Below are 26,213 nucleotides of genomic sequence, written 5' to 3' on the forward strand. Positions count from 1 at the left end.
CCTCTATGACTGACACCACATTTGTGGGATCGTGAGAGTAGAACTATAAAATTAGAAAAGACCATTTTGGTCACCACTTCCAGTCGTTCATATTGCAGGCAAATGTGCACTGGTGGTAAGTTCATATGTGTCTGCAGAAAGGTCCCAGGCCACAACATATCCCAGCTTCCAACCCTTATAGCCATCTGCAGACTTGTAATAAAAGACCTAGCATTGCAGCTGGGATGTGTCACGGAAGGAGAACAAGAAAGATTCGATGGGCTGCCAGCGACCTGGGCCAAGAACAGGGCAGACACAGTGAGACTGGACAGATCTAGACGGGCAGCAGCTTACAGACAGACTTCTCCTCTCCTAAGGGACCTTTGTTCAGCCAGAGACAATCACAAAAAACAATGTGGCTTCAAAAAAACACCCCCTTTCTTCTTCACCCCATGTCTACACAAGCTGCCAATATCTGGTCACTTTTTGACCTCATGGAAACATTTGTCTTTTACAACATCTTGCAGCGTGAGCCCTGCAGATTGACTGCACATTTTATGAAGATGCATGTCTCTGTTTTTCTTTTCTTCTTCTTGAATCTGCCACTTAACAGAGGTCCTCTAATGTCCTCAGTCTTTTCCATATCACCCACATAGCAGTGCTCATGTGGTGTTAGTTTCCTACCTGTGGAATGGGAATGACAGCATATAATGTCTTCTAGTATATATAGGATAGAAACATAGGAAAACATAGGAAACATAGGAAATGATCCAGTATTCCCTCACAGTTAACAGAATAGTTCTGTGTACCTGAGAAGATGCCACTAGCACAAAGATGAGTGTCCTGCCTTTACACATTCATTTCCATCCTTATATTTTCCCAAACTAGAAACTGTTACAAACGTTTTATAAAACATGATGCTTACAGAAACAAAATGTTTATTGTTAGTGTGAGGGAAAAACATATATATATATATAAAGAAAAGAAAAGAAAAGAAAAAAAGAAAAGAAAAGAAAAGAAAAGAAAAGAAAAGAAAAGAAAAGAAAAGAAAAGAAAAGAAAAGAAAAGAAAAGAAAAGAAAAGAAAAGAAAAGAAAAGAAAAGAAAAGAAAAGAAAAGAAAAGAAAAGAAAAGAAAAGAAAAGAAAAGAAATTGTTTGTTTGCTTGGGCTGTTTCAATTTTAAGCTGTATTTTCAGAAAATGCCTATTCACCTTTTCCAGGTTATTTGCTTATGGCTTTCATATCTTATTGATTGGACTTGCTTGCTGGAGTGAATCTCCATTGTTTCATAACAGATATGAAGCTCACAGAATGTACACATAATGTTAAAGTAGATTCATGTCAAACTGGCTTGACCTACAGAAGTTTTAATTTGTTTAGACCTGACCTGAATGTTATTTAGATCATATGAACTCAAAGTTAAATACTTTCCATCAGTTTCTCCTAATGGAAAATTGAAACATTTCAGGAAAATCTAGCTTTCCTAAGAGCAGCACTGTTTTTGTACAAAACAATTTGGTATTTAAAAACAAACAAGTAAATGACAACAAAACAAGAAAACAACAACCACAAAAAAACACCAAGATGGGAAGTTTCTGAGCAGCTGTACTTGCCTATTCTCCTGACTTGATATGAATGCCGTGGAGCTATGCTACTAAATCAAAATGCCATTTTGATCCATGGGAAACAATGAAGTTTTAATTGAGTATTACATGAATAAAGATGTTTTTCTTCTGCTAACTAGTCAATATTAGCCAGTCTGCCAGCAAGTCTAATAAGGTGTGAGACAAGCCACATAAAATTAGAATGCTTTACGAAAATCAGAGTGGGTGATAACCTTAACAAGTAATACCTATAAGGCAGGAGACTGATAAAAACAAAAGTCATCCTCCTTTCTGCTGGAAAACATGTTCAGTTGATACCATGCACCAGATTGTATAGTAGTTTATGGGATTTGCGAGCCCTACTTGGTAAAACAGTACAGCTTGAGATCTCTGGACAGAAAAATATTTGAAGGACCTGGGAAGAGCAGCCTCAGACATTCAGGAACAGTTCTCTGGACACCTTGTTGGGGTAGGTAAATGGTGATATATTTTGATTGTCCAAGTCAAAGGCAGAGGCAGGAGGCTGGGGAGGTTTGTAAATTAATTCATTGTTGGTTTGGAGGAAGAAGACTTTACTCTTATACTTAATGCATGGATGTAATATTAAAAAGAGCTGAATGTCTATAAAGCTTAGATATTGACTTTCTGAAGCTGATTGGTCTCTTAAAGGTGACTGCAAGATTTCTGTAGGGGCTTTCATGGAAGATTTCTGCAGTGTCACTAGTGCTGAAAAGACTTTTCAAACATGGCATTTTTTTTACCTTTTGCCAAAGGCATTTCCGAAGAGGATCCCAAACCTTTCCCTAAAACCCTTCTTGCCCATAATTAAATTCCAAGCTTCCCTCCTGTAGAGATGGAGACATCAATGTGCCAGTGCTGCCAGCATTTTAGGGAACCAGCTGGCAGATGATGATGGTACTGGAAGAAATGATTTTTCACCACCACTGCTCCATGGTTCTGCCTTTGCATTATGGCTGAATCCAACCAACACAATGGCATCAAGGAGTTGAAGCACTGCTGGACCAGGGCTTCACTGATGGGTATGGGTGTCACCAAGCCACCTGGCCTGCTCTGAAAAAGAAGACTTTCTCTTTAATAACAGATGGTGGTGGTGAGACATGAAAATTAGGACATATTTTCATTTGATATTGGAATATCATGAGCATCAGTTATTTTGGGAAGGAGTCCAAAGAATACTTGGAGAGAGTCTAAAACTGCAGATGAATCCACAGGTTTATTTTATTGGGTGATTTCAGTTCTGCCAAATATTTGTAGTGTAAAGAAATCATAAAAATTGCTGGTGGTCCTCGCCTGGCGGGTACTTCTCACATATTTGAGACAGTTGTATGAACTGTGACAAGAATGTTTGATCTATTAGCTTAAAAACAAATTAGAGTCTTCAAGAGAAATAAATGAAGTATAGATGGTAGAAATACATTTCTCTTATCTTAGGGAGACCAGGAATTTTTGCCCCCAGGCTTTATTTGCATTTAATTATCGCAGCTTGGATTTCCTCTACTGCATGCATGGAGGTTTAGTCTGCCTCATTCCATCCTCTGTTCTGAAATAACATTAGTACCTGTTAATGATTATCATTGTCAATTATGTATTCTGGTTACATGCACATTATAAGAAATATCAGTTTGTTTCAATAAATCTTCAAAAGGCAGCCTAAACCTGTGCCTTATCTTCTTTCTGCTTTGTAATTTATTTATTTTTATGGCTATGATATATGAAAGACACTGCTTGCTCCCAGGGACTGTGAATGGGTATCTACTCAGCACTTCGATACAGAGTTGACAGGCAGAAAGGGTTTTATTTAACATAGTTTTCCAAATGATCTTAGATGGTCATGTGTCTCAAAGATACACAGAGAAAGAAGTGAGGAATACAGTATACAAGAAAACCTAAACGCATAGTGAACTCATAGATGGTTTAGTGTGAAGTGTACCAAGTTGCTGAGTATCTGATGCTCACAGTATAGCTATTCTTTTTTTTTTTTTTTTTTTTTTTTTTTTTAATTATGATTATTATTTGCTAGGATAATAATTTCACTGTAGTCCTGACCTGGCAAAGGACTGGTTCTCTAACTTCTCATTGGCTTGTAGGGAACAAGAGTAGTCCCATATAAAAAAACAAATCTGCATTTTTAAAGAGAATTTTGTTCTGAGGAGTTGTGCAAACTTGATGTTTATGCCATTTGCCCATGCAAATTTTCGGAGTTATTTTCATTCGCTGGACAGGCACTGAAATGTCCACTCCAAAAGGAATACTTTAACCAAGCATTCTTTATGTGGTCTTCAATTAATAAACAGGAATATGCCTTTCTAACCCTGTGGGTAATGATTTTTCTGTTTGCTGCTACTGTATGTAACCTAAATGAATGGGGCATTTATATACTGTCCTTTCATCTGGGATATCAAAGCACTTTATAAATATGGGCCAATTGGTCTGATGTGCAACCACCGAATTGTGGCCTTCTCGGGGGTGGCATGCGGTTGATGTTTTGGCTGGCAAAGCACATTTGAAAATCAGGAACTGTTGGTTTTCTGAGTTGGGCTATGTTTGGAGGTGGGGTGAGACTATACCTGCTCAACACTGGGAAGCAACACCACTGCCTACTTTCCAGCTAGGTAAAGTATGGGCTTTGGCTAAGAGCATGACCAAGGCATCTTCCATTACTGTATCACTAATTTGAATCCAGATTGAGACAATGGCTGTCAAAAATCATTGCCATATGGTAAGCTGGTAAATTGCCACAGGAAAATGAGCTTGGTGGTCCCAGATTAGTTTCATATGGACAGGTGTCTACACCACAAAACCACCATCATAACTGCTGTAGCTGCTGGGTTTCAGAAAGGAGGTCCAGGACTGAAATGCAAGTGAAGATTCTAGAGGTGGGGTCTTGCGAGCAGAGAGATGAAGTTGTTTGCATCTGTTGAGGTGTTTCTTGGCATGTATGTCCACTTCAGTTTCCTGAGCTGTCAGCTAGCTTGTAAGGTGCTCTCTGTCATTATTGTGACAAATGCTTTCTCTCATCTTCATAGAGAAGCCCTATGCCTCCCCTGCTTCTACCCTGTTAAATGACGGTCACGAAAAAATCAGTGGGAAGTGTGTATCAAAGGTATTAAGTTCAGACCACACAAGTGGTCTTTAACTTCTTTAGTATGTCTTGGAAAAGCCTCCAGGAACAGAGGGCTGGAAGAACCTTCTGGGTCACTGATCCCAACCTCCTGCTATTGTAGGCTTTCACTTTGCATAATCCTTTGGAAAAGCTGACTAATCTTCAAAAATGTGGACAATCACAGGAAACCTCATAACGTCTCCATATAAAAAAGGTGGCAAATCTGTTTTGTTCTTCTTTAACATGTTTCATTCAAGACTTGTAATGAGTTTTGCACACATGGAGCTAAAAACTGCCGTACCAGCATGAAGGAAGAATTACTCTTAGATAGGGACAATTTGGGTGACAGCAAAATCATGAGGCAGACAAAGTTCTCAGTGACCTGAGGACTTGTTAGTGTTAGGTCAGAGGTTGGACTTGATGATCTTGAGGTCTCTTCCAACCTAGAAAATTCTGTGATTCTGTGACTTTTACTCCAGTACAGATATCCAAGTCTATACAACTAAATTGATAAGACAGGCAAGAATTAAAACTGGAGTACCTGATTCCTCTTTTTACCTACCCTTTAACACTTTCTGGTTATTGGTGCTAAGAGTACAGGTCCATCTTTGTTCAACGTATCTCACAGGGATTTCTTAAAACTTGTTCCTTCAGGGACTGACACCACTCCTACCACAGTGGATAAAATCTGTCTTTCCATAGATTTTACCAGATATTTAAGTTGAATTGTGTTTGCTAGGTGAATCTAATTCAGGACCAGAAGAGGGAATGCCCGCAGTCCTTATCTTTTGTGCAGATGCTGTATTGGCAAAAGTTAATGACTCTGTGCTTGTGAACTTGTCTGCAAAGCATATGGAATTAGCCATGCCTACAAGGAAAAGAAATCCTGGATAATGAGGTGCAGAGGCCAGATGTTGATGCACTGCGATGGATCATCCCCAAAGCTGTGCAATGCTTGGAGTAAGCAACTGGGATGTTTGGATGATTTTATTTGCTTCTATGGAGAAAGAAAGTAAAACAAACAAACAAACAAACAAACACGTGACGAACTGTAGAGTATGTTTTCTCAGGCCATGGTTCTTAGAAGGGCTCATTTCATACAGTATCTCTGCAGCACACATATAAGGAAAACTGTGAATTCAACCAAAATTCACATGCTTTCTCATCTTTTCAGGATAATCTGGCCTTTAGTGGAAAAGCTGCTTGGCAAATAGGTGGTCAGGCTTTCTAGTTTTCTCACAGTGTCTCTCCTCACAGTGCAGCAGGAAGACTGGGGATGAAAAGAACCGACCTACAGAGAGAGTACCAGTGCTCACAATGGTGCTTTCTAGGGTCTGCGTGAGTACTGGACATTGCACTGGATTTTTAGCTTCCCCAGGCAGGCCTGGCTGTAAGTTGGTGTTCCAAAGAGCATTGCCTGTGAATGTTCTTTTGGCCAGCAAGAAGCTGCAGCCCCTGCCCCTGCTGTGCCTGGCACATTAACATGCTTCCGTGCCGCTGTACTTCTCTAAGATCAGGTGCGTTTGCTTTGTGGTGCTCCCCAGCCACTTCTGCTACAAAAATACTTTTCCTTACTGAAATATGGCATGTCAGCAATGAAATACATATGAACCAGGATGTTTCCTATGACAGTTCGCATCTCACCTTTAGCTCAAGATGTTGTTCAGAGAATACTCCCACAGGCTCAGAAAGGGAGCTGTGCTAGATGGTGTGCTCAGCAGGACTGGCAGATCTTACCCCAAAAGTCTAGGTTTCACAGGCATCTGCCATGACTTGGTTATGTATTTTTAAATCACTTTAGTCGGTTTCCTCTTTAAGATTTTTTTTTTTTTTTCTGTGACAAAAGAAACCCTTTTCTCATCAGAGTTATCTCATTTAGACATAGACACGGAACTTAAGTGTTTTTCCTTTAGGTCAAGTTAGGGTTGCTTGAACTGGGGATGTGTGCTCATTAGGGGGTCCTGAGATGCCGAGGTCTATCTCAGTTCTGGAAAGCTCAGCTTCATGCAGCTTTTTTTTTTTTTTTTTTTTTTTTTTTTTTTCTTACAAGTGGAGCTTCCAAAATCCTGTAGACTCATATATATGTTTTTAAACATGACTGAACTTGGGCTTTGGAGAGCAAGGATAAATACCAAATTTGGGGTTGTCTCTCGACCAAAATTTTGAATGTCCTGAAGATTGCAGTGCTTGGATTTCATTATAAATGACAAAATTCAGGATAATAACAATGTTGGTGTGCACATCTTGGCTGACTCACAGCAACACTCCACATTTGGATTTTTGATTGAGCCCCATCTCTAATTATAATGCCACAAGGACTGGCTGAGAGCAGTGCCTCCATTTGACGTTGTATGCAATGTGTTGGACTGTACATTTTATTCCAAACCTCTGCTGCTATTACATTGAAAGTATTAGCTGTAGTGTGAGCTATCCGGGGATTATTTGGGCTTTTAGTAATCGTTTCTGAAGGTGTATCCACTTTCATAATGCCCAGAGAAGTTGAGCAACATTTTTTTCTCAGAATGGGCTCTTTGTCTCTATGCCCGTGTCTCCAGTATAATTGACACCTACAGAACAGATGTATAGACGGATGCAGGGTTTTTCTTTCTTTTTGCTTTGGATTCCTTACTGTCTCCCTTCTAAGCTGGGATAAAGCATGACTTCACTTGTTGACTCATTTATGGACTTCGGCAGCTGCCCCTTGGCTCTTCAACATCGCTGCTTCACCAGTCCGGCGCCCCTCGTGTTCCTGGTGGCATCACAGCTCCTTCTGACTTTGGTCTCCTGATATTCCTGGCCTAGCACAGACTACCCAGCTGGCTGTGTTCCTGGCTTCCTTGTTAACGACAAAATGCTGTCTTTTTACAACTCAGTTTCTTTCCATAAAGTTAATCAAGCAACCCTCCTTTTACAAGGCAGCTGACCTTTTGGTCTTTCCTCCTTCTGGCATGCTTAAAGTTCACAAAGCTGCCAGAATCCCCCTCCCCTTTTTAAGGCAGTCTCGTGAGTAAAAAAAGCAGCTCCTACAGGAATGAGGAGCTTCTTGGCATATAGAGGAACCATCCCCAACAGGGTGCGTGCATTGTGCCCTTAAAAAGCTTCCTCTTTCCATTAAAATACATCATTGGAGACACTGGTGTATTTCTACTAGAGATGAGTCCAAACCATGAGTCTGAGTCCAAACATAGTTAAAGTATGATGTTACTTAGTTGGGAGTCAGAGCTCAATATATGCTTTTTGGCTTGAGCTGGTCTCCTGTTTGCGCAGCGCAACTCAAAGAGCATCGCCGCGCTGTTGGGAAAGCTGCTGACACAAGTAAGAAACCGAGTGGTAAAGGCTTGTCATCAAACTCAACAAACCTGAAGGCAAACTGGAACCTGGCGTCATGAGTAATTGTGACCCCCTGCCCAGCCACATGGAGCAAACTTTCTCCTTTCAATAATCACCAGGTTTTATGAACAACAACAACAACAAAATCATTTGCAGATGAAGTAGAGCAAGATCTCCCTGCCTTCATCTTGTTGGAAAAAAAAGAAAAATCTCCTTCTTTGGACTTAGTCTGCCTGCATCTTTGCTGTGTACTGAGCTGCAAACGGTGGCTTTTCATTTCTTTAATTGACAAACACCATCCCCTAAACATTTCCAGGCACAGTCATTTTCTTTTCTCAGGTTTACTCAGTGGTTCTTACTGAGGTTTGCATTTTTCCATGCATATGCTGAGAATATACGTGCCCCTACAATCTCATCTCTTGTGCTATGAGAAGTTTTGATAATGTAATTCATAAACAACTTCATTTTCTGGGTCTTTCTCTTTTTGCAGCTATCCTGTCTTTGGCTACTTGCTCCTCCCTTTGCAGCCAGCTGCCCTATTTACTAAATACCGCAGAACTTTCTGAACTGTAGCATTTCATTCCATTTGTCTCTCTTCTTAAGGGGCTGATCTGTCTTAAAGAGATTTTTCTCTTTTAAAAATAATTTTGCTGTGGTTTTACAGTCAGCATGTCTTCCCCATTGCCCCCACCCCATCCCCCCCTCCCCCCCCAAAAAAAAAAAAGAAAAAAGAAAACACACACAAAACAAAACCCTGCAGGGCTATTTCTTCTCCTTCTTCCATGATTATGTTGATATAAAGACATTGATGCCAATGAAATTATTCCTTTTTCATGCTGGTATATAAGAGAGGGAGTTCTGTAGGATGGGACATGCTCAACACCTTCTCAAAAGCATGGCCGGGGCCTGGGCCAGAAGGTTATCTCCATCTATCAAAGGGATCTCAAAGTGCTCTTTCATCTTCAATCTCTCAAACAGAGAATACAACCATCTGCTAGCAGGATGCAACTACCCACAGGCTGAAATCTAGCAATGCATTTAACATGGAGGAGAAGGCAAAAGGAGCACAACAGAGCCCTTTAGGAATGTAAGCAAGGAGTATAGTGTCCAGCTGAAATTAGTGTTACTATTTGCTTCGTGGAAACACTTGGGAAGCCCAGCCAAATTCAGGGTTCCAGTCTAGAAGAGCAGCCGCAGTGAGGGCAGTCTCTGTTCCAGGGCGCTTGCAGTCCCAGTGACAAATAACAATCAGACCGCGGGCCAGCAAGAAGTTGAGCCAGGCAGAACTAAAATATCCCTGTTGGAGCGTGGTCCCATGAGACCAGTGTTATGTCTTACCAGAAACAAAGAGAAGAGCACATTTCCAGTCTCAAAGACTTCTCTGTCCCATTAAGGAAAACTCCAGACTACAATTAGAAAAAAAAAAAAAAAAAAAAAAAAAAAAAAGGCAAGAAAAAGAGACACAGCCACAGCGTACCAGTTTGCGTCCAAAAGGCAGTTTAAAAAAAAGAGGGCATGCTCCCAGGAGAAGGCTGCTAGCACCCTTTCAGGCTTGTAGCTCTGGTTACCTTTCTCAGGAGGGTGGGAACATGTCCCCAGAGGGAGATTATCCCTGCCCCAAGCCCAGGGCCCCTGGGTAAATATTGACTCAGAGCGAGGAGAGGCTGAATCACTCCTTCCTGCCCCGCCAAGGTGTCTCCCTCCACCCAGCGGGTGTCCAAGCCCACCCTGCGCAGCCCAAAATATCAGATGGGAGTTGGCACTGGTGGTATTCAAGGGACGCGGACTCCGATGGAGAGACAAGAGTGCCTCTGTTTGTGTAGGGCTGACGTGTTTGTTTGCTCTCCGAGTGGGTGAATGTCTTCTCAAGCCGGTTATTCAGGAGGACATGCAGTAGGAAAGGTGGGCAGGCAAATAGTCAAGGGACTGGGGAGCTCCTAGCACTGTTCTTCCACCCTCATTGTGTGCTTCTCACCCCATTTTTTGACTGCTGGTACACAGCTGATAAAGGCATTGTGCCACCATTAAGAGCAAAGGAAGGGCCTGGTTTCATGAAAACTATGCTCTAAGGTGCATTAAAATGGCAGTGAATTTGTTAGAAAGAGCAGGGAGAAGATCCAGTGCCAGTGGTCCAACTATTGGCGGCTCAGGATTCAGCCATAAGGCATTATGACTATGTGTCATATCCGCAGATCTCTTGAGGTCATAATCAAAGGGTAATAAAGCAAAGTGCGGAGAAGGCTCAGGAGCAAGTGGTGGTGACCACTGGCTGAAGCCGTGAGCAGGTGTCACATTCATTTGGGTGGCTACTGGCTTGTGTAATTGAACAGAATGTAGGGGAAGGCTAAGGCTGTAGTCACAGAACAGGTCTGGGTTTCATTTCAAGTCTGCTGCAGATTTCCTAACTGGGTTCCAGGCTGTAGCACATAAATGACACCTTCCTCCTTCACCGAGCTGCACAAGGCTCAGTGTTGGAAGGTTTCAAAACTGATTGAAGATCTCAGAGAAAAAAAGAACAAAAAGTAGGAACAAAAAACATATGCTATGGACCTCTTTATATATATGGGAAGCGCTGTATTTATATATTTCAAAACTGGGCACTGGGTTACATTTTCATTCCCCAGTACAAAGGCAAATACATTCCAAACAAAGCAATGTTGTTTCAACAAAGCAAGGGTTGAAATCTCTCCAGGGCTTCATTCTGTCTCATTTAGATCGGGCATAAGATCTTAAAGCAGAGTTTAGTGGTCGGCCGATCATGTTCCTCTGGGAAATGACAGAGTGGTAATTCAAAAAGGGTAGTGAAGTACAGCATTGTCTTGGTCTGCAGGACTGTTCTTCAATAAAACCAGAGGCTCACCCGGCTTACAGGAGAACATTTTGTTCCAAAGGAGCTGTGGCTCTTCATTAAACAAAAGAATTCACCTCCGGCTAGACTTGGGTGTAAAATGAAAATGTTCTTGAAGACAAAATGTCTTTGTGAAGACAGCATTTCCATGATTCCTGCCACAATTGCCTGGGCATATCTAGCATCTGAAATGAAAGTTAGGACAAAAGGTATATCTTCAGGGCACCATCTTGCATTGGACATGTGTTAAAAATTTCATTCAGACTTGGGAGGGGGTTTCAGTTCAGGCCAGGAGCCCTGAGGAGGGAAACAAGCACCCTGTGTCCTGTCTGGCCATGGGCTGGCACTCACCCACTCTGCACTGAGGACCCAGATTAGATCACAAGTAAAACTAATCTTTCAGGACTTTCCCGAAAGCCTTTCCTTGGAGTAAACAAGCTCTCCCACATCTGACACAAGCGATTGGGAAAGAATCCCAGGGTATCTAAATACAAAGGGTTGTGAGATATGCCTCCTCCCCTCCGACTCTCCCAACACACTCTGGTTAGTTCACAAAAAGATGCAGTAAGGTCATTCCGGGAGATAACTCATGTCCAGACTGGCATAATTCAGGTGTTCAGATATGGCTGTCTCCCATCTAGTTGAACTCTATAGGAAAGATACAGCCCGTGCAGTTCTTCATTGTATGAACACTCTAAAAAGCACCTCAGGCTGTGCAGTTTCAGGGGATTTTTGTTACAAGATTATTTTCCTAAAAACGGCACCATCCCTCTGGGGATGAAGCATACTGGGAAATATATGAAAATTTAATGGATTCTGCAAGTTAGTTCCTAGTTTTCTCATATACTTAAGATAATTCCCTTATCATCTTCAGATCTAGGGGCTTTTTACAGCCAAAGTGTCCACCTTTAGCTAGACAAGGAGGTTTTGGCCTGCAGACTCTTAGGCAGCACAACAGCCAAACTAATCTTGTAGACATGCTATGTCTAGTCATGTCTAGTCTCCTGTGCTATGTCTAGTCATGGCCTCATGCCAAGCCACCCTCTTTCATCCAAATATTGATGACCAGTGAAGGCCAACAGCCTTGGTTCTGCTAAAGGTTGGATAAGAGACTTCCCACACTCTTTTTCATTGTCTTTTGCATTTAGGTACTGTTTCAAGAGCTTGAGAAAAGGTACAAGACAAGGATTGCTAGACTATCAGTCTTCTATGATATAAAATTCTTATAATAGAATAATAATTCTATTCTTATAAGAATAATAATTCTTGTAATGGACTATAAAACTTAGCCGAAGCCTTGTGCTAAGGCAGTCAGAAGTTGAATACCAGTGAAAGACATGGTCTCTGTATTTCAGAGGGAAATACTGCCATGAGAAGTCCTTGATGATAATCCCACCTATAGCATAACATGTCACAGGTTTGGGGAAGCCCAGTCTGAATGTAGTGTACTTCATTGATCAGCCCAAGAAGAGCCATACAGCGTAGGCAACAGAGGCTTGTCCACTGCTAGTTGAACAATGTCCTTAGGAACCTGAAATCTTATTGACTCATGTGTACTGAATTTCCAGACCTGACTCACTGGCTACAAAAACCATAGGATTGCATGCTGTGTCTCATACTTTTCCGGAAAAAAAAAAAAAAAAAAAAAAAAAAAAAAAAGATTAATGTAACTACGTTTGGTTAATAAACAGTTGAATTTTCTTTGAAAGCTTCAGAGCATATATGTAAAGAAAATAAACAAATCAACAAATCTCAATCAGCAAAGAAAAGAAAATGTATGGAATTTCAGAATTTCAGGTTTGTTTCTATAATGTTTCTGGTTACCTCAGACTTTCGGTTAAAGGCAAAAGAGACATCTCCTATCTCTCTCTTTTTTTTTTTTTTTTTAATCTCTTAATACTTTCTGAATTTCATCTGATTGATGAATTTATACTAGGACCACACATAGCAGGAAGTGGTATTGAGAAAGGTGTGAAGAGTACCACCACACAGATTGTGTTATCTGGCTCATTAGTATCAAAAATCTGCTGTGTAAATGGAAATACTTCATCACGTAATGTAAAACTAACCTGGGAAACTAATTGCTATAGCAGTTGAAACCAGAACCTCTCCAAAGAAATGAAAAAGAAAGAAAAAGAAAAAGAAAAAGAAAAAGAAGAAGAAGAAGAAGAAGAGGAAGAAGAAGAAGAAGAAGAAGAAGAAGAAGAAGAAGAAGAAGAAGAAGAAGAAGAAGAAGAAGAAGAAGAAGAAAAAGAAAAAATGAGAAAAAGGGAAAAAGGAAAAAAAAATAAAAAGAAAGGAAAAAAGGAAAAAGGAATGAGATGGGCAGTTTACAGTGTTAATAAGAACATAATAAGGGCATTTAAAAACACAATAGTTCTTATTAAGGAAAGAAAACAGGACACTCAGAAGAATTAAATGTGATGGAAGGGCTATCTGCCTGAAGATAGGAAAAGCCTTTCGGGTTTCTCTGCGGTGTAGCTAATGGACAGATCCAAAAAGGTAATTGAGTATCCACTCTAATTCCAGTTGCAGTTCATGTGTTTGTAGTCCTCTTTAATGATCTTAAATAAAATTTGTTGGTTTGTCTTGTACAAAAGGTGACCCTAGACAGTGTAAACATCTCTTTGGGGCCAAAAAATCTCATTCATTGGTGGAACATCAGGGCAATTTCCTACAGCAGACCATGACATTACAGCTAATGAAGAACTGAGAGCAGCTTCCTTGGAGGCAGCAGCTACTGACCGTTCACTGAGGCAAAACACAAGAGCAGAGGGATTTCTGGTCTGATCAGCTACAATGCTTTCCTCGCTTTGCTTTTTCCCCGTCTCTCTGGAAGTAGCCAACAGTCAAATTTTAGTTTCAGAGGACCTAAACCCTCTCTCCAGCCACTTCTCCATCCTCAGCGAGTTGCTAGGAAGGGGAACCTGTGTGGGTGAAGAGAAAATGCCCTTGCAAGGCTACAGTGAACATTAGCCTTGCAGTCTCTTTATACATAGCAGATTTCCGCACTCTGCCTTATTTCTGTGCTGCAAAAGAGAAAGAAAGATGGCTTTCCCAGTTTCAGAAGAAGCATAAATACAGGGGTAGGGTAAAGGAGCCATTGCAGGGCTGTGTTGGCAACGTCAGTTGATGGGGAAGATGAAAGCTCCTGGCTCTGCCAGGGGCCCTGTCAAGGCATGTCATTTTTCATGTGTCTGGCCCCCATAAAGTGCAGCCTGTGTGCGACTCGTCTGTGCAGCACTTTGAGCACAGCGGGAAAAATGTGTTAGGCAATGAACAATGTCACGAGGAATCGCAGGCTGCCCAACAGCATTACCTCTCCAATGTGCCTACCTCCTCTTCCCCCACTCCTCCACGTTGAGATGTCAGGGCATCCGCAGAGGCTCTGGTGTTGCAGGAAGCAACAGGAGCTGCTAAGCACTTCAAGAAATCTGGATTTGTCCCGTAGGTGTCAAAGGAGGACCTCAGGTTCCTGGAAAATCTGGTCACAAATGAGTGTAAAAATGCACATTTTGTCAGGAAGTGAATAAAGTCTCACTGAAATTAAGCCAGAGACAAAGATGAAACAGCAGATGGCCCATGACAAATTGTGAGAACAAATTTGTTCGCATGACATGGGAATAAGTATGTACTCATAACAGACTGTTACTCAAGAAATTTTGAAACAGCACAACTCCACAGGAGTCATAATGTGATTAGTCACATAAAGCCAATCAAGCTAGGCCTGGTGTATTGTACCTGGAAAAAAAAAAAAGAGAAAAGACCCCCTTAGCAGAACATAATAATAATAATAATTTTAAAAATAATAATAATCCAAAGATTATTACTGCACAAGTAATGTGCACACAACTGCACAAGTTTATGAAGTTGCTCCAAAGTTGCTTTCTGTTGCTCCAAAATTCGTAAGTGATCTAAAATCTTTAGGGTAGCTCAAGGATTGCTATTAGGATGCTCAAAAAGTGAAGAGCCAATGGAAGGAGTCTTGCTGAAGTGACTCAACCAGGTTTAATCTCACAGCAGAGAGACAGAGTCAGGGTATTTTTGATGAAAGGTCTTGGCCTCTGAAACAGACTTTGCCACATTCTCCATTACTGCATGGTTCTGGTAACACAATTATTTCCAAAATCTTATTTTATTTTTTTTTAAATTGTGGGAGTGAAGAGCGAGTTTGAGTTTCATAACTAGAAGAACAGTGCTGATTTTGAATGCTGTGATCTATTGATGTGTCATTTTTTTCAAATTAATTTTTCATACCAGACCCCTGAGATTTAACACCCATATTTAATTGCATTAAATCACTTGGTTTTTGTTTTGTTTTGTTTTGTTTTGTTTTTCAATAAGGGTTTTAATATCTGGCATATCTATATACATCTGGGATATTTCCATGTATGCAGAGAAAAATAGATTTTTAGGATAGAAATGTGATTTGCTTTATTTAAAAGATACTTTAGAATAAGCTTACCTAATACTTTTATGAATTAGACATGCACTCCTAAGCTCCTCACTCAAAAACATGTCAGGGTTCAGAGCCTTTATTTGTTTGGATTCTTAGAAAATTAAGGTCTTGACACAATGTCTGGAACCAGATTGAATTTCTGAAATCACACGTAGGTAGATATGGACCAGGAGTGCTCACAATGATGATTTTGTTCAGAGCTATTCTAATGCAATGTCCAGCAGTGTCTTTAATCTGGTGCTGGAATTTCATCCCCTCTAAACTTGTATTACAGTATGAAGCCCTTCTAAGCTTGACTACAGACCAGCAGTGGAAAGAAACACCACTCTGTATCCAAATCAAAACTGAGCAGCACAAAAGGATTGGCTTTTGAGAGGCTAGATTCAGATTCCTAAGATGGAATTTGTCCGTGCAAAAGAAATACCACCCTTGCTTACGCAAATGCTGCTATTGGACTTGCATTTACCACAAGCTGCCAGGACTTCAGTTTCACTTCTAACCAGAAAGAGGAGGCAGGAGTATATTTAGACTTTCTTGGGAAGCAGCTGCAATATGAATTGGGAGTGTGTGCACGCATTCAGGCTCGCAGGAACACACAAGCACTCCGCTAGCTCAAGAGCAACTGCAGAAACCGAAGCAGAAAGGAGGGTGTACATAGGCCTCCTGCAGTTGCTGCATCACTGGAGTGACCACAATACTCATTTCAGCATCTGAACATCCTTATCATCGAAACAGGTCGTCTGATCAGTGCTGACTCACTTGGAAGATTATCACCTGCTAAACTTCCAGCTCATTTCTCGAAGCACTGCAGGAGCCTGAGCCTCTGCTCTCTTGCACCTTACACCTTAGCTACATGATTTTTTGCCATCCATGGGAGCACAGAGGCAACGCTACCCACTTACAATTCTGATTCAATAGGAATTTCCTCAATACATCGATATACAAATCACCTAATTTCCGCCATTTAGAAATTAGTTAGCCCAGCTAAGATAGCTGATTTATGAGAAGTGCTGGAGGGGAAGGGACACTCCAGAGCATGTGTGTCACACCCTTCTTAGGGACCTGATAGCCTGGGACAGCTTATCCTCAGAGGTGCTTCTTTCTCTGCAGGAACCCAAAAGACTGGCTTGCACTAGATGCCAGATAAATGGCTCAAGTCAGATGAGCTGAGTCCCATGCAGCATGCCAGTCAGTGGAAAATCACGCCTTTGCTTTTCCCTCAAGGTTTCTACTTCACAGACCTTTCCCTTGTTAGCTGACAAAAGACTAAGAAATCAGTTTGCAGCAATTTGCCTGCAAGGCAGATAAAATCAGTAGTCAAACAAAAGCAGCTAAGATAGCCAAGACTGCCTGAAAAGCTAAACTCATGCTCTTCTCATACAGATGAATACATTTAAAATAACTTTAGTTTCCCCATTCTCACAGGCAACCCATTAATCTTTTGGTAACAACCATCATCATAGGCGGGTAGCATAGCAGGAAATCCTCTGCTCCCTCTCATTACTGTATCACCTGGCTTATTTACAGTCCTGTGAGGATCCTAAGTCATCTCAGAGGTGGCACGTAGAAGTATTTCCCTGTTACTTGTAAATGGGGAACACAAAGATGTTCCCTGTTTCCCTATGGGGAAGCTTCCATGCTTTCTCTATGGGAGATCCATCTTAGGTCATCTTATTTTTAGGCATAGAATTTCTCTTTTGAAATTTAGGCATTTCCAGGACATGGTGTCCATTGCTGAGTTAGTTATCCTAAGTTATTCCCATTTTCTTTATTGTCAGCAAAGAGATGAAGATACGTCTCTTTGAGAATAAAAGATGCAGTTAGAAAGGGTGCTAGACAGAATTCCTCTCTAGAATAGAAATAGATATTCTCATCTAGGCACCCTTTCCTGTGAAAGGCTGAACCAGATGATCTTTCAAGGTCCCTTCCAACCTGGGATGTTCCATGATTCTCTATATATTTCTAATTCTAGCAATAAAGAGGTGATTCAGCTGCCCTGTTGGCAGAAGTTTGCTTTAGCATGAGTTGTATTACTTGCCAGAACTATTTAATACACTGCCTGAGAAGAAAGGCCAGGAAATCAGGTGAGATGTAGACAACTATTCTGTAGACTGCTGAAGCTAAAGATGACATGAAGCCCATTTCAGTAAACCAGTCCTAAGGGATGAGACCAAGCTCCCTTATGTCCACAGCAAGAAGTATCTCTGAAAATATTCAGAGAGCTACAGGCTACATGTCTAAGACTTCTCTTGGGGACTTTATATGTACAACATAAAAAATGTAGGTGCTTTCAGAGAATGTCTTCACATTGACATTTACCGTTCAGTTATTTAGAAGAATTGAATCCCAACCCAAGTTTTCTGGGTTCTAGATTAATTTCCATAACTGGTAAACTTCCTTTTCTTCTAAGCTAGAAGCCTGCTTGAACAGTCAGTCTTTGTATGTGGGAGTAAGCAAAGCAGACTGTAGGCATATGTGGCTGGATGCACAGGAAGATACTGAGGGATCATGCACAGCTGGGCTTTTATGTTTAGAGGAGGTCTCTACACTTGCCTGAGCACCTTGACTTCAGCATATCTCTTCTCTTCAGGTATCCATCCAACCCTGCTCACCTACAGCTCTGTATAGGTGTAAATCTATTATTGCCAGAATATGAGCGTGCTCCTGAATGCTCCAGTTAAGAAGGATCTCTTTCTGTCAGAGCTGTACAAAAAATACCTCAAAAACAAAAACAGAAGAGTTGTGATGAGTTGCAACATTCAGATTACACAAACAAAATTGGAAGGGAAGGAAATATGCAGAATCACCCTGTTGTATACGATAAGCAATTGTGTCAGCTTGCTGACATGCTTCATCATGGTTAGGTCTTCCATATTCCTGGGCTTCGTCCAACGTGTCCTAGCAATTTTGTCCATGGAGAAAAAACAACTGACCCTAGCTGACCCTGTTTTAAGGATTTGGACTAGACTGTCTCCAGAGGTGGCTTTCAGGCTCAGCAATTCTGTGATTCTACAATTTTCGTACCCGGCTTGGGTCGCTGGATGCAGAGCAGTCAGGTCAGATCCCATCCAGACAAGCAAGTCTCCCCGGGTGCACGGGCTGCACTGCATCAGCTGCGTGCACACCCGGCTGCTGAGCGGAGCTGTGCAATAGCTTCCACATGTCCTGGATGTGCCGGGCTCCCTGTGCGGGTACCCAGACGCCCATGTGGAATTTCTTAGATGGAAGTATGGGAGCCTGATCAAGCTGAGCAAGATGTGCTTAAAAGGCTACATGGCATAAATAAATCTTGAGGGGGGATTAGGGAGATGACAGGGCTGTGGCTTCTGATAGGGAAGCCATGCTATGTTTGGAAAGACTGCAACTAAAAGGAAGAGCCTTTGGTGACCAGATTTTTGTCTCTATTTTTGTCTGTGTTAGTTACTGCTCCTTGTATTTTAATCCTGATCAGACTTTAACCATTTAAGAATCATTTGTGACACTTATTTGTCATAGTGCTAGACCAGATTATCCCAGGGTTTGTTGAGCCTCCTCTCCTCTCCAACATATTGAAAAACATTACTCTTAATTTGGTTTGTTTGGCCAGTGTAGACAGGGATTAGCAATGCTATATATGGACCATAAACACTGCTCTGGTTAACACTACAGTTGAGCCAAACCTGAACCTTTCATCTCATCCTTTGCAAGCTTTGGTGGTTTGGATGGAAGTGGCACCTGGATTTGAACTGTGCTTTATTTTTGTTTTTGTTTTCAAAAACCCAAACCCAATCAATAACACTTTGGAAAACCAACATCCAGCATCCTCAGCCCACCTCTAGCGAACAGGAATTGAGCTCCTGTGTGGGCAGTGGCTTTGTGTTGGGAAGAGAGCCAATACACAAAGGAAGGAAACTGTCTCAAGCAACCTGCAGTAACTTTCCATAAAAATCTCAGTGACATAAGGGCATGCTGAATTTTGTGTCATAATCCCCTCCAACCAACATGTGTGTTTGTTTAGGGAAGACATGGTGGTCTCATGTGGAACAAAGATGGACTTTTGTAGGCTGCATGTCTAATTGGTTTGGTGTTAGAAAGACAAGGAAAAGCCTTCATTTGCTTTTGACACACAGTTTCAGTTTGCTATCTGGAATACCAAACCAATCTGTAATAAAAACAAATTTCTCACAGCATCAGATATTTTAGATGCCAGAAATAATAATAGTATGATGTTAACACCTCAGTGTTTGGCTTTCTTTAGGTTGTCTTAACCTAGATATATCTACTCATTTTTGTCTTTGTACCCACATAAGTACTTCAAAATTTGCACCTAATTGCATCAGAAGTAGCTTTGAAATCCATCTGTCTTATGCAGACCATTCTTGTAGCATCTCACCACCTCCTGTGTAATGCATTCCCAATGCTGAAATAAAGATCCTGGCCATGGTATAGTAATTCCATGTATGCAGATCTTTGAAGCTGTTGAAAGGCTGATGTTTTCTAATATGTTTCTGGCTCTCAGAATCGTTGTAAAAGTAAGATTATCTTTACCATGCAGTATTTACCAACTGGGCACAGTGGGTACAACACCTAGGACCATAGAATGACTTGCCAGGTTTTTGCACATCCCCCAGAGGCTACTTTATCATCTTACACGGTATAATGTGGACTCAGTCCAAGCATGAATGTTTCTGATGATTTCAGTGGACGTTGGAGGAGGTCCACTGTGCTGCTTGTAGACTGGCATAGGCGTCAGTCTGAGATGCACAGCATCAACAGCTTCTTTCTCAGCCTCTGCTTTGCTGATTCACATAGCTGAAGCTGATAAATATCTACAGGCAAGGATCTGCATATAAATTGAATTGGATAACTTGTCAAGCTTCCATGCAAAAAAATAAAATTGTTGAAGAGTTTAAGCCACCAACTAGCTTTTGCTGCTTCTAGTGTTGACCTGTACAATCAAATCATAATGCTGAAAACTGGGACCCGCTATCAAGTAGCAATTAACTGCAGCTCCAGCAGCAAATACACCTCACACCTGCACAGGAGATCTGAGTCAGTTAGGACACTACCATCTAGCTCCACAACTGGCCAGGAATACACACTAGGTAATTCACTATCTAATATATACCCATGAAATATCAGTCAGAACAACGTGAAGTTCTGCCCATAGGCTTTAAGAAGAACGAGACTGGAAGGATAATTTATATTTATTTAGCTGCATGTTTACCTACAATGTTCTCTTACCTTAGAGTTTATCTAGTTGGCCTACAGAAAGTATCACTAGCAGAAATTCTCCTGTGCTTCAAAAATGCCTAGTCCCATTGAAGTTAAATCAAACATCAGTTTATATATGTGTGACTCAATGCCCATGATGTATCTTCCTTGCAGACTCAGAGCCTTGCACACCAGATGCCCCACCTGCCGCCACTTCACCACCAACTTCTGAAGATCCTGGACCTTTCACAGCTCCAACATCACCCTCTTCTTCCTCTGATCCTGGTACTACATCATTTTCACCGCCATTACCTGCCTGTGTTGCAGCCTTACATCCCAAACCATCTCCTATCTCACCATCAACATCAGCTTCTGCTGGCACAGTTCATGCTGGACTCCATTCTGTTCCTGCACCCCCTGCCTCTACTTCATCCCTGCACCCTGGGCTTTACCTGCCCATGGTCCCACCTGGCGGTGCCACCCACCTCATCAACTGGCTGCCCTTCCTTGCCTCTGCTACACTCGCCACCATTCGAGGGAAGGAGGAAGACCAGCCACCCGTAAGGACATGCTCCCTGGAAGGTGTGAAGCGATGTAGCAGCACGCCCCTGCAGCCCTCCCGGGATGGAAATCACCAGGGGACATCTGGAGGAGATGGAGCTCCAGAAACCACGTCCCTGCCATCGGCTGCTCACGCCATGCCCCCGAGCTCCGAGCAGGCATCGGCAAATGTGAGCGACATCCTGGCAGAGCTGCGGACCATGAACAGCCATCTCTCCGTCATCGCCCGAGCCCTGACCCAGCTGGCGGCATCACTGGCACCACAGCAGGAGACGCGTGGCACCCCACCTCCATAGTGCCTGGCTCCACACCAGCTCACCCTGCTCATGGTCACATTAAGTGTGGACATCACAGGGGTGATTTTAACTGGGGACACCCCACCAGGGGTGTTTGGAGGAAAGGGACTCTGCAAACCTGCCCATATGGTCTGTGCCATTTCATTTCACTCTCTGACACAGGCTGTGACAAACCTGACTGTGTTTTTTCCTACTTGTTTATTTCCTCCTTGTAAACAGCTGCATATATTAAAAAAGAATAGTTTTGTGGTCTTGTTAATAAAATTGTTTATATTTCTTGCGTTCCTTTCAGATGTGCTTGCTCCCCTCCTCTCATCCATTAACCACACGAACACTCAGAAATTGGTGAGGTTTTGCACAGAAAATGTGGAAAATCTGAAGTGGTGAGAAATTACCCACGACAAAATGCTCAGAGAGGTGACAAAACCCCTCAGAGCAGCATGGGAACTATAGACAGGACAGGAAACTATACAATACAAATCTGCAAATAAATTCCTGTTTCTCTCAGGCCAAGCTGTGTGGTGCAGCTCCGTTGAAGCTGGAACACTTCCCAGTGCCTTAAATCTCAGGGTAATTGTAATTGCCAAAACAGGTAAAGGCTGTGATATATTGTCCAAAATACAATGCGAGGTAGCTCTCTCAGCCATATTTGGTCTGAAGAGCTACCAAACATCTTCCTCAATTTCTCATCCTTAGAGAGCCTGAGCTGAAGGCAGTGCAGAACTTGGCTGGAATCTATCAGGTTTCTTTCTTTTTTTTTTTTTTTTTTTTTTTTCTTTTTCTTTTTTTAATGGACCGAGCTAATTTACACCAATTATTCAGGCACATGTGGATCAATCCACCAGCTTCTCCTTATTGCTAAGCTGTAGTGGTTTGCCTACAGGTGGAACTGAAGGTGTGAAACCTTAAGCAGTCCTCCTGGTGGATAGTCGGCACTGGAGATATGGGGAAGAGGGCACTGATATCTCTCATCCCTCCAAAATTTGTACCCTGAGGAGCAGCTGGTGAGGTTCCCTTGGCTGCTGCCCAGCTTGGCAGCAAAATATTTTGGCCTGTCGAGCAAATATGCAGCAGTCAAAATAAAATATTGTCCTGAATATGGGCCAAGCACAGGGCCAGTGGAGGCTGAGCTGGGCCACATGGCTGATAACGCTTTCATCCCAGTGAATTAAAGTGAACAAATAGCAACAAGAGAAAAGAAAGCCCTCTGTGAAGTTCGGTACAAGCTCGCCTTAATTTAGCAGTGCAGCCCTCAGATATCAGGATCTGAGGCCATCTCCAGGAAAAACCCAGACAAACAGACAGATCACTAGATAAGATTAAAGAGGAAGTACTCTGTCTATCTGCAAATATTTCTGTTGCAGATGAGCCTAAGCCACAAAGATTGAATGAATATACAAACTTCCCCAAAGCTCAGGTGTATTTGAATTTGAGGTTTTGGTTACTGTATATATATTTATATATAAACCTATCCATATTTTTGTGTCTGTGCCTGAAAGACAAAGCAACTGCCCTGTTCGATCATGTTTCTTTCTAGGGTTGATCAGATTTTTTTTTTTTCTTCTGATGTGTTTGGCAAAAAGCTGAAAAGAAAGACATTTCATAGATGGCCTTCCTTACCTGTCAGTGTTTCAAAGAAAATGAGATAAAAGGAATGTCTTAGAAACAGTTTGGCTTTTGATTTGGCTATTGCAGTTTCCATAGGGAATAAAATAAAATTAAAATAAAATAAAATAATAAAATAAAATAAAATAAAATAAAATAAAATAAAATAAAATAAAATAAAATAAAATAAAATAAAATAAAATAAAATAAAATAAAATAAAATAAAATAAAAGAGAGACAGTAAAGTTTTCACTTTCCCTCCTTTTAGTAGACAATACAGGACAGGAAAAATGGGAAAAATTCCATGGTTAAAAACAAACAAGCAAACAAGTGAACAGGAATCTTTTTCATTTTCAACCAGCTTTCCCTCCTTCAGTTTAGCATGGTAAAAACTAAACAGCATATTCTCCCACTCTTGCTGTGATATGACTGATAAGGACATGTCAGTGTAGTTTTACTTGATTTATCTTATTTTTTTTTCGAGTTAGCGACCTTTCACAGCCTTCAATTGATGAAAATCTCAGTGGAGTTTTCTGGACCTGTGCAAGACACGCAGACATATTCCTTTGTGCAGGCAGTTTCAGCAGACTTTACTGTGCAGCTGCTGGTGTTTTATCAACTGAGGCTTCATCTAGGTGTGTAAGGAAATAGGGAACAGTTTACATGACATGTAAAAAGCTCAGAAAAGTTATAAATAGCATTAGACATTCAGCTGTGAAGGCAGTGCTCTTCATTCTCAAGAAATGCCATGACTGCAATCCAGCTGGCAGGGAAGGAAAAGAGCTCTTCTCGAGCCTCTTCCCAAAAGAACCAAGATTTCTCTGGTGCCACAGCCAAAGATATTAGATGCTGAACACCCTTGCTGACTAGACTCCAAGCTGTCTGGTCCTGTGGCATCCTGACGACAAAGCAGGACCAGTGCCTGTAGCCAACACTAAAGACTTTCAGATGTATTTGGCAGCCACCACCAGCTCTCACATGGGTGCAGCCACTGGCTGGAGAGCCACCAAGGCAGTCTGCCCGTGGGTAGGGATCCCCAAAATGTGGTGCCGTGAGGCCCAGGGCTGATGTTTGCAGGATACACTTCTGCAAATTTGCCTGTAGGGTTTGTGTGCAGCTCCAGGCTGTGGCAATGTCAAGGCCATCTGGGTAAAACCCAGCTCAGATATGTCCATGCAGTCCCAGGGCAGTCTCACTGGGGCACCAAGGGGCTAAGTAAAGGGCCACCTTGCCCATGGGCTCCTCATTCAGTAAAGTACATTATATATATATATATATCATTTTTGTTTGCTCTTCTTGGCTTTCATCTGCAACCACCTAGATTTGGCTTCAAGCTGCCAGTTCTGCTGCACCTTGCTGAGCTGCTGCTGCACACATGCTACTCCGATGGTCGAAACCTGGAGTGCAGCTCACAAGCAAAAGTCTCTTAAAACATCTGAAGTGGGCAGCAGAGCAGCTGGGGAGGACAGAAACCCCGGTGCAGCTGGCACTGTCCCCACAGAGTGTCACAGCACCTGTGGAGGTGGCACATCCTGCACATCATGCTCCAACATGACATGGCCTCGTGACCCAAGACAAAGAGTCCGAGAGACTTTCCTCTCTTAGTTATTCATTTTGATTTGGAGAGGCCAAAATTTATAATGTTTTAGTGCATGTCTCTGTGTGTATGCTCAAAGTCCTGTGTAGAAATAACATCATGGGCTCACACTCTGGTTCAATTATTAAAATCTCCTGCAGCCTTCTCTTCTGGGACACCTTCAGTCTCTCCTTACTCCTCCTCTTTCACAGCCTTGTTATTTGTGAAGGACAGAGGCAGCAATCCATGGGGCAAGATTCATTTTACAATTGACAGATGCTACTCTGAATTTCTAGTAAAATCATCAGAAACAGGCCAGATGAGCAAAACTTAAAAGCTAGAGGCGAGGATGTTATTCTTAGAGTTAGGATGGGTGACTATCACATCCCCTTCTGTCTCCACCATCGAAATCCTAAACACACTGATCTCATGTTTCACAGCTGCCTTATAAGCAAATGTTGAGGATAGGTTTCATGTCACCACACTTTAATTATCAAAAACTTGGTTTTCTAGGTTCCTCTTCAGACAAGGGGAGACAAGGTTTCTCAGCGTGTGATTGATCCTAGCCTCAGAAAGGCATTTAAAATGAATAAGATAAATTGCCTTCTGGAAGCATCCATCCCTCTCCCCTGATTATAGACAAAAAAAATTAAGCCAGGTGCTTAACTTCTCGATGGCTCGAAGTAAATGAAAAGGATCCTCTGTTTGGTAATTGCAGTTCACTTCCAACTAGTGAAGCATTGGGATATCACATTAATAGAGCCCTGATAGACGTGTGAGGAGCTGGAAGAGAGGAACAGGGAGCCCAGGAGAATAGGACTGACAGTGAAACTGGAAACCCTGCAAAATATCCAGCTCCAACTCTGGGCCAGGAGAGTTATCCTGTGCCAGGAGAGTACGCAGTGGGACACCCAGGTCATTGCCTTCTCCTAGAGATTTAACTCCTCAGGATGCATGACTGGAAGCTGAGCAACTTTATAGCATTTGAGTGATATGCTCAGTGTCAGCTGCTCCAGCAGGAATTATTTACGGAGTCAGCAGGCTGTACAATATTTTATGAGACTGCAACTCAAGAAGGTGGGGGAAATCACAGGTTTACCCAGGAGGAATAGGAGGCCGGGATGTTTTTTACTTTGTTTTCTCTAGCACAGATTGTTCTTCCAATATTTGTACACACATTCACAGCAAAGACACTCGAATCCTCTGGTAAAATAATTTAGAAAGAAGCAATGCAAGGGAAGGTATTCCTTTGCGATAGCCCAGCTGAAGGCTGGTGGCATGCAGAGCTTGGGAGTGAGCTCCTTCCTACAGACAAGACAGATCTTCAGCATAGCTTTGTCTGGGACACCAAACGCAGGGGCCACCTGCAGATGCTCCTGTGGAGACCCATCTCTGCCTACAAAGCTGTATGGTCAGGGTGCCTCCAGCATCCTCACAGACCTTTCACTACAGCATTTTGTAGAATCACTTGGGTTTCTGTTGAATTTATTTCAGTCTGTGAGCAGTCAGCCAGGACACCTGTATTGGCATATTGGTTGCATTGCTGCAACCTTAACCACGAGGCTATATCTTGAACCCACAGCTGCAAGCTTGGTAATAAATGCTCTTTTGCTCTCATGGGGCAGATCCTACACTGCC

General features: G+C 42.0%; 1 protein-coding gene across 1 annotated transcript in view; it reads left to right on the top strand.

The window, feature by feature from the left end:
• The window catches only part of RUNX2 (RUNX family transcription factor 2), a gene marked incomplete at both ends in the record, with an annotated part of 157,107 nt that extends 135,713 nt beyond the window's left edge, over nucleotides 1–21,394 (top strand). The window contains one exon of the mRNA XM_082758108.1: nucleotides 20,712–21,394. Coding sequence (XP_082614234.1) covers nucleotides 20,712–21,394 — 683 coding nt within the window. The remainder of the gene's footprint in view (nucleotides 1–20,711) is intronic.
• Between the last annotated feature and the right edge of the window lie 4,819 nt (nucleotides 21,395–26,213).

This window comes from Aythya marila, assembly GCF_965140915.1.
Source record: "Aythya marila genome assembly, chromosome: 3".
NCBI lineage: Eukaryota > Metazoa > Chordata > Aves > Anseriformes > Anatidae > Aythya > Aythya marila.